This window comes from Bufo gargarizans, chromosome 5 (assembly GCF_014858855.1).
Source record: "Bufo gargarizans isolate SCDJY-AF-19 chromosome 5, ASM1485885v1, whole genome shotgun sequence".
NCBI classification, from domain to species: Eukaryota; Metazoa; Chordata; class Amphibia; order Anura; family Bufonidae; genus Bufo; species Bufo gargarizans.
In genome coordinates, this window is record NC_058084.1 from 447,219,182 (window position 1) to 447,228,525 (window position 9,344).

At 47.6% G+C, this 9,344-nt stretch overlaps 1 protein-coding gene across 4 annotated transcripts in view; it reads right to left on the minus strand.

Annotated features, from left to right (window-relative positions):
* The window catches only part of LOC122938033 (protein adenylyltransferase SelO-like), a 47,620-nt gene extending 38,279 nt beyond the window's left edge, over positions 1–9,341 (minus strand). The window contains exons 1-3 of one of the 4 annotated variants that reach the window (XM_044293298.1): positions 9,323–9,341; positions 5,067–5,346; positions 1,996–2,114 (exon numbers count right to left, since the gene is read on the minus strand). In XM_044293298.1, the coding sequence (XP_044149233.1) occupies positions 1,996–2,114; positions 5,067–5,271 (324 nt within the window). In that variant the 5' untranslated portion in view covers positions 5,272–5,346; positions 9,323–9,341. Of the gene's footprint in view, positions 1–1,995; positions 2,115–5,066; positions 5,492–9,089; positions 9,265–9,322 lie in introns of those variants that run through there. The other 3 variants (XM_044293297.1, XM_044293296.1, XM_044293299.1) reach the window with 3 other exon arrangements.
* Between the last annotated feature and the right edge of the window lie 3 nt (positions 9,342–9,344).

Genomic DNA, 9,344 nt, shown 5'->3' on the forward strand with positions numbered 1-9,344 from the left:
TATTTGTGCCATCTCACATACAATAGCGGGCATACCAACCCAGATAGAAACAGAAGTTATGCTGTATGATCTCCAAACTGACATTATATCAACTTCAGTTCTAAAAATGGGTTCAAGGGCCTTCCAGGCCACGGCCCAAGGATTTAAAGGGCTTGTCTGATTTAGAAAACCCATTCTCATATTAGGGAATTCTGAGATAAATAGAAGGTGCATAATAGCTACAAAGAGCGTCTCTGCATCTGGAGGACTCGTGCTGTCCTGTGTTATTTAGACAATCCATTGACGTGAATGGACACTGTGTTAGGCTGAGTTCACACGAGCGTGACAGATTTGGTCCGGATGCGTTCAGGATGCGTTCAGTTAAACTCACACCATTTTGCAAGCAAGTTCAGTCAGTTTTGGCTGCAATTGCGTTTAGTTGTTCAGTTTTTTCCACGCGGGTGCAATGCATTTTGATGCGTTTTTCACGCGCGTGATAAAAAACTGAAGGTTTACAAATAACATCTCTTAGCAACCATCAGTGAAAAACTCATTGCATCCGCACTTGCTTGCAGATGCAATGCGTTATTAACGCAGCCCCATTCACTTCTATGGAGCCAGGGCTGCGTGAAAAATGCAGAATATAGAACATGCTGCGATTTTAAAGCGTTGCAGAAGTGATGCATGAAAAAAAACGCTCATGTGCACAGCCCCATTGAAATGAATGGGTCAGAATTCAGTGCAGGTGCAATGCGTTCACCTACTGCATTGCACCCGCGCGGAAATCTCGCCCGTGTGAACTCAGCCTAAGGCCTAAGGCTGGAGTGTAGCTGTAATGTGAAGGTGTCCCAATACTTTTCTCCATATAGTGTACCTTTTATGGAGACTAGTGAGAATATGAGGTTTTATTCTGCTCTATACGCTCCCACGCTGTGGCTATGGGCCTGTCTTCAGGGGTGACCTGCTGCTTGTGGCCACGTCACCACTGAAGTCCGTCATTGGCTGGAGCAGTGCATGTAAAAAGCGTTGGGACCGGAGCGGCATGGAGCAGGAAGGTATGAATCTTTTATTTCAGTGCGCAGGCTGTGGGCACTTGATAAAAAATAATTATTACCAGAAAACCCCTTTAAGAAGCAGAATAAAACATCAAATTTTCACTACTCCCTCTTGCTGACATGTTACCTTTAAGTAGGCCACAAGTTAAAGGGAACCTGTCACCGGGATTTTGTGTATAGAGCTGAGGACATGGGTTGCTAAATGTCCACTAGCACATCCGCAATACCCAGTCCCCATAGCTCTGTGTGCTTTTATTGTGTTAAAAAAAACTATTTGATACATATGCAAATTAACCTGAGATGAGTCCTGTACCTGAGATGAGTCGGGGACAGGACTCATCTCAGGTTAATTTGCATATGTATCAAATGTTTTTTTTTACACAATAAAAGCACACAGAGCTATGGGGACTGCGTATTGCGGATGTGCTAGCGGCCATCTAGCAACCCATGTCCTCAGCTCTATACACAAAATCCCGGTGACAGGTTCCCTTTAAGTCAGTTATGGCTTTAAAATGTTTATCTGCCCAAATAAAGTGGAAAATTGAGCTGCGTTTTTACAATATCTGGCACCCATGCAATCATCCTCTCGCCGTCTCCGGGTGTCCTCCAGTCTGTAAGCGCTGATATATGATATACATGCCCATAAAGTTTTGTACCAATGTTTACTTTAGCAAGTCCCTTCCTCCGGATCCCCCAAAAAGACAAAGGTCTATTCTGCCTCCAGGTAAACCTGAGAGGGGCAGTAAGCTTTTCTGATATAATATTGGGCAGTGCCCGGTGTGAAGATGAGACTTTTCTGACTTCAAATCGCTAGAGAAAGCTCTGTGCAGACCCTGAACAAGCAGCGGATTGTGAGGAGATTTCAGAAGTCTGTAAGACAGGGAATGCTCTTCTCGACTGTAATTTACAAAGTTTCTCTGTAAACTGTGCAATGGTGCTCAGAGGAAGATATGTGGCCTACCTCTGAGACGGCAACAAGACGTACATCAGTCATGAACGGAGTAGGGTAGGTGCGGGAGAAGACGCAGTCTTTCACCTTTCTTACATAATTGCTTCGGATTGAATCAATTGGCAATTTGGCTGAAAATTGAAAAGGCAAAAATAAATTATGGTAAAACGTGGCCTTTACGGGTGCCCGGACATGTAAGTGACTTGTTCAAGTGACACACATTGAAACCATGTGTTCCAACTATACAGCCGCATGGCGGTACACTGCCCTACAAACAGGCACAAAGGTCAGACCAAAAGACACACCAGTTCTTTTCCACATTAAAGGGGTTCTCCCATGACTAATGTAAAAAATTAAAATCAGCCATCATATAGGACATGACAACCTCTTTCTAACAAAGCTAGAACCAGCCCTGTACCTCACATGGATCCAGAGATCTCCCCATTCATTGCTCTGCTAGCTGACAGCTCAAGGGGAGTGTCTCATCAGCAGGTGGCGCTATACAGATACATTGTATTGAATAACTCAGCGGCTATGCTAAATTTTTAATTACATGTAAGTACAAAACTATTCAGATCCAGGTGCTGGTTTGAAAACTGCATATTTTTCGTGGGAGAAAAACCCCTTTAATGTCCCCTGATGAGACAACCGAGTACAATTTAAAGCCTCTATGTGAAAGGGCTGATCTCATTACCGTCCCAACAAACAGCTGATTTGGCAGGGAAAGCGGTGGCCAGGCAGTTCCTCTGCAGAATACTCTGTAGTATTCATAGAGGGGGTGGCAAACAAGAGACTCCCTTTTATGAGTTCCAAATACAGCATGTGGACAGGGGTTTTCCTAATCAGACAAGTCTTTTAATAGGTCATCTGACAGTTTTTAAAATCTTCAGTGGTGAAAAAAGATTTATTCACACAGCTGATTGGTGGGGGTGCCTGGTGTAGGACCTCCTCCTGAGGATAGGACATGAATATCACACAGCTGATTGGTGTGTTGCCTGGTGTAGGACCTCCTCCTGAGCACAGGACATGAATCTCACACAGCTGATTGGTGGGGTACCTGGTGTAGGACCTCCTCCTGAGGATAGGACATGAATATCACACAGCTGATTGGCGGGGGTGCCTGGTGTAGGACCTCCTCCTGAGCACAGGACATGAATATCACACAGCTGATTGGTGGGGGGGCCTGGTGTACGACCCCCTCGTGAGGATAGGACATGAATATCACACAGCTGATTGGTAGAGGGCCTGGTGTAGGACCCCCTCGTGAGGATAGGACATGAATATCACACAGCTGATTGGTGGGGGTGCCTGGTGTAGGACCTCCTCCTGAGGATAGGACATGAATATCACACAGCTGATTGGCGGGGGTGCCTGGTGTAGGACCTCCTCCTGAGCACAGGACATGAATATCACACAGCTGATTGGTGGGGGGGCCTGGTGTGCGACCCCCTCGTGAGGATAGGACATGAATATCACACAGCTGATTGGTGGAGGGCCTGGTGTAGGACCCCCTCGTGAGGATAGGACATGAATATCACACAGCTGATTGGTGGGGTACCTGGTGTAGGACCTCCTCCTGAGGATAGGACATGAATATCACACAGCTGATTGGTGGGGGTGCCTGGTGTAGGACCTCCTCCTGAGCACAGGACATGAATATCACACAGCTGATTGGTGGGGGGGCCTGGTGTGCGACCCCCTCGTGAGGATAGGACATGAATATCACACAGCTGATTGGTGGGGGTGCCTGGTGTAGGATCCCCTCGTGAGGACAAGAAATGAATATCACACAGCTGATTGGTGGGGGTGCCTTGTGTAGGACCTCCTCCTGAGCACAGGACATGAATATCAAACAGCTGATTGGTGGGGGTGCCTGGTGTAGGACCTCCTCCTGAGCACAAGACATGAATATCACACAGTTGATTGGTGGGGTACCTGGTGTAGGACCTCCTCCTGAGGATAGGACATGAATATCACACAGCTGATTGGCGGGGGTGCCTGGTGTAGGACCTCCACCTGAGGATAGGACATGAATATCAAACAGCTGATTGGTGTGGTGCCTGGTGTAGGATCCCCACCTGAGCACAGGACATGAATATCACACAGCTGATTGGTAGGGTACCTGGTGTAGGACCTCCTCCTGAGGATAGGACATGAATATCACACAGCTGATTGGCGGGGGTGCCTGGTGTAGGACCTCCTCCTGAGCACAGGACATGAATATCAAACAGCTGATTGGTGGGGGTGCCTGGTGTAGGACCTCCACCTGAGGATAGGAAATGAATATCACACAGCTGATTGGTGGGGTACCTGGTGTAGGACCTCCTCCTGAGGATAGGACATGAATATCACACAGCTGATTGGTGGGGTACCTGGTGTAGGACCTCCTCCTGAGGATAGGACATGAATATCACACAGCTGATTGGTGGGGTACCTGGTGTAGGACCTCCTCCTGAGGATAGGACATGAATATCACACAGCTGATTGGTGGAGGGCCTGGTGTAGGACCCCCTCGTGAGGATAGGACATGAATATCACACAGCTGATTGGTGGGGGTGCCTGGTGTAGGATCCCCTCGTGAGGACAAGAAATGAATATCACACAGCTGATTGGTGGGGGTGCCTTGTGTAGGACCTCCTCCTGAGCGCAAGACATGAATATCACACAGCTGATTGGTGGGGGTGCCTTGTGTAGGACCCCCTCGTGAGGATAGGACATTAATATCGCACAGCTGATTGGTGGGGGTGCCTGGTGTAGGACCTCCTCCTGAGCACAAGACATGAATATCACACAGCTGATTGGTGGGGGTGCCTGGTGTAGGATCCCCTCGTGAGGACAAGACATGAATATCACACAGCTGATTGGTGGGGGTGCCCGATGTAGGTCCCCACCTGAAGACAGGAAATGAATATCAAAGTCCCACAAACCCCCTTTAAGCTTTTTTGTTTTATAAGTTTATAAAAACTGTCAGACAACCCCTTTGAAACTAGAGATTTTTTCCAGGATTAATAATTCAGCACCCAGAGGATCATTATTTTGATAATATTTTCAGACAGAACCTATCAAGTACAGAATGAGCGTACCGAGATCATCGTCCAGCGACGCGCTCCATAGACCCAGGGCTGATACTTTGCGTTTCCTTTGACAGTGGTCACTGCTGTTCAGCGTATTGATGAGAAATGTCTGCTTGCCGTTCCTTGCCCTTGGAGGGTCGTTAGGTTTCCAGGTCAGGCCGCAGATGCCATGTGCTGCCCACAGACACACCAGAGCACCGCAGCCGCCCTGCATTGTGAGGACCTGTTCCCATTTACTCAGATCGCTTCTTCTTCAGGACATCAATGAGGAAACGTCATTCCTCCTTCGCTGGGAAAATGAGAGCTATGGTCAAAATAATCCAAATAAAGTCAAATTATACCACAAATGCAAAAGTCATCTTTACATTGGGAGTCATTTACTGCAAGTTTTACTAAAAGTGTTTTTTCTGAAAAAATGTAAAACCGGACAATGTGCGATAATCTAATAAACACTTTAATAAGGGTTACAGGTGCGCTTGGCAGCTGAAGGCATCTCTGTTAGTCCCATGTTCATATGTGCCCGCATTACTGAGAAACATGATGTTTTATTATATGCAAATGAGCCTCTAGGTTCATTTACATATACTGAAAACTTCCTTTATTCTAAAATACACTTACTGAATTGAGAGCTCCGACCATTCCTTATACTAGTCACTAACAGTGATGGTCAGTTCGCAGTGTTCGCCAGCGAACACGTGGGCTGCCATCTTTAGTAAGGTAGACTCACCCGTCCGGCGATGCACAGGTAAGCCCTTACCTGTGCCACGAGCCGGTCTGAAGTCAAATGCGGTCACCGGGAGCAGGCAGTTCCGAGAACAGCCCGATCAAGGCCCCCGGCGGCTGTTCTCGGAACTGCCTGCTCCCGTGACTACATTTGACTTCAGACCGGCTCGTGGCACAGGTAAGGGCTTACCTGTGCATCGCCGGACGGGTGAGTCTACCTTACTAAAGATGGCAGCACGCATGTGTTCGCTGGCGAACACTGTGAACTGACCATCACTTGTCACTAACAGGAAAGATCCGGTTGGGCCCAGTGATGCTCTGACAGCACTGCATTTAGGCATGTCATCTATGCTATAAGCTTAGGAACTATAAAGATGGCAGAAAGAGGCGGCTCCTTCCCAGGTATCCCCTTCCAGTTGCAAATTTTAGTTTAAAAAACGTGTACACCAAATTGTGTGACATTTTACCCCCAGAAAACTGTTAGTAAACTGGAAGTCGCAGAGCTGGAGAACCAGTGTGGCAAAATGGAGGCCTGATGCAGTAGAGTAGTGGAGTTGAGGTTGCACTGTATTGGACTTGATGTAGCAGAGTGGATGCAGGAATGAGGTACAGTGGAGGAAGAATAGAAGATTTGATGCACAGATGTGGCGCTAGACTACTGGAACTCATTTGATGTAGCAGAGCTGGCGTAGTGGTGCTGAACTTGATGCAGCAGAGTTGGAGTTGTGGAACTGAACTTCATTGCTCCTCCTGCATAGATATTGACACAGGTCAGACTCTCACTGAACACAGGTCAGACTCTCACTGAACTTCATTTTAAGGCCTCATGCACACGACCGTTGTTTTTGTCCGTATCTGAGCCGCAGCTTTTGCAGCTTGGATGCTGACCCATTCACTTCAATCCGTTGCTCCGTTCCGTGGTCCGCCAGAAAAAATATCTGTCCTATTCTTGTCCGTTTTGAGGACAAGAATAGGCAGTTATATCAATGGCTGTCAGTGCTGTTCCGCAAATTGCAGAACGCACACGGGCGCCATCCATGTTTTACGGTTGTGTGCATGAGGCCTAAAGGGCATCTATCAGCAGATTTGTACCTATGACACTGGCTGACCTGTTACATTGCTGAGAAAATGACCTTTTCTTCTCTAGTGTTAGGATATACCAGTGGTGGCGAACCTATGGCACAGATGCCAGAGGCGGCACTCAGAGCCCTCCCTGTGGACACAGTGGTAAAAGTCTATGGTGCACCAATATGCCTTAGACTTTTCCTGCCATTCATCAGCGCAGGGCGCACTATGGACAGCGCAGGCAGCGCACTGAATGCAGGCAGCTATTATAGGTAAATGATAAAGTACATGGAAGATACACTAGATTGGTATTCAGGTTAAAGGGGTTGTCCAGGTTCAGAGCTAACCCGTATATACCCATAATTTCACCCAGGCAGCCCCCCTGATGTTAGCATCAGAGCATTTAAGGCTCCGATGCTCTACTTTGCCCTGCGCAGGATCGGGCAGGTCAAGGGCTTTTTTATTTACAATAACACACTTCCGGGAGGAGGCTTCCGCCCAGCAGTGTGTTCGGTGACGTCACCGGCTCTGATGGGGCGGCTTTAGCGCTGCCCAAGCTGTTTTACAGGCTAGGGCAGCGATAAAGCCTGCCCATCAGTGTTGTGACGTCACCGGGCTCACTGCTGGGCGGAAGCCTCGGCTTGGCAGCCCTAAGGAGAGCCCAGGATATCACCGGTACTCCAGAAAATGCCTTTGCCTGCGCGGTTCAGCGCAGGGCAAAGGGGAGCATCGGAGCATGAACTGCTCATATCAGAGGCGCTGCCTGCGTGAAATTCTGGGTATGTCCTGGTTCAGCTCTAAACCCGGACAACCCCTTTAAAGAGTTATCACTGTGTTATCTGTGGTGTTACATAGGACTGCAGGTGACATCTACTACATTATCTGTACTCAGTGTTATCACTGTGTTATCTGTGGTGTTACATAGGACTGCAGGTGACATCTACCACATTATCTGTACTCAGTGTTATCACTGTGTTATCTGTGGTGTTACATAGGACTGCAGGTGACATCTACCACATTATCTGTACTCAGAGAGTTATCACTGTGTTACCTGTGGTGTTACATAGGACTGCAGGTGACATCTACTACATTATCTGTACTCAGTGTTATCACTGTGTTATCTGTGGTGTTACATAGGACTGCAGGTGACATCTACCACATTATCTGTACTCAGTGTTATCACTGTGTTATCTGTGGTGTTACATAGGACTGCAGGTGACATCTACCACATTATCTGTACTCAGAGAGCTATCACTGTGTTACCTGTGGTGTTACATAGGACTGCAGGTGACATCTACCATATTATCTGTACTCAGTGTTATCACCGTGTTATCTGTGGTGTTACATAGGACTGCAGGTGACATCTACCACATTATCTGTACTCAGTGTTATCACTGTGTTATCTGTGGTGTTACATAGGACTGCAGGTGACATCTACCACATTATCTGTACTCAGTGTTATCTGTGGTGTTACATAGGACTGCAGGTGACATCTACCACATTATCTGTACTCAGTGTTATCACTGTGTTATCTGTTGTGTTACATAGGACTGCAAGGGATATCTACTACATTATCTGTACTCAGAGAGGTATCACTGTGTTAGCTGTGGTGTTACATAGGACTGCAAGTGAAAACTAGGTTCTGTGCCTTATTTCTATAGAGCCAGGGAGTGAGCCCCCTTTCCACAGTGCCTCTTTTGGGACTTGTCTACATCTACACCAGTGATTCGGTTTAGGGCGTCTGTCACAGATTTAGGCTACATGCACATGACCGTATGTGTTTTGCGGTCCGCAAAAAAAAATGCGAATGCCATCCGTTTTTGCAGATCCACTGTAACAATGCCTAAAACGGACAAGAATAGGACATGTTCTATTTTTTTGCGGGGCTACGCATCCTATCCGCAAAAAAAAAAAAAAAACAGACACGGAAGCAAACAACGTTCGTGTGCATGTGGCCTAAAGCAAAACCAGCAAGGAAGAGTCCTGCCTGCTAATTAAGTGGGATCCTGAACAGAAACCAGGGTCAGTTAAGCGCTGAATCTGACACTTCCGTTATTCTGCTCTTATAATGGTAGCAGCCATGGTGTGAACTGACCCTTATACAGCCCTTCAGCCTCTGTGCCTCTTTTATATAGTGCCACGTTATGTGGCTCATTTAAATGGCGCAGGTTCTGTGTCTCCATTTATACAGTGCCCCCTTTTCATAGAGCCTCATGCTCTGTGGCCCTGTGTAAACATACGCACCTTTCCCCGCTCCCGTGACGTCATCCAGCGATGTAGGCGTGGCCTCTTTTGGCAGACCCGCTCCTGCGGAACGTGGCAGGCGGCGCAATGACGTAGGGGGGGGGGGTGACAAATGGTTCCCGCCAGCTCCTCAACTATATCTGCGTCCTGACTGAACGCGGGGAGGATGCGAAACCCGGTTGAATAAACCCGGTACCCGGGAGAAAGGTCCGAAACACCCAATGTAGTCTTACCCTCAGTAAACATGGCGGAACA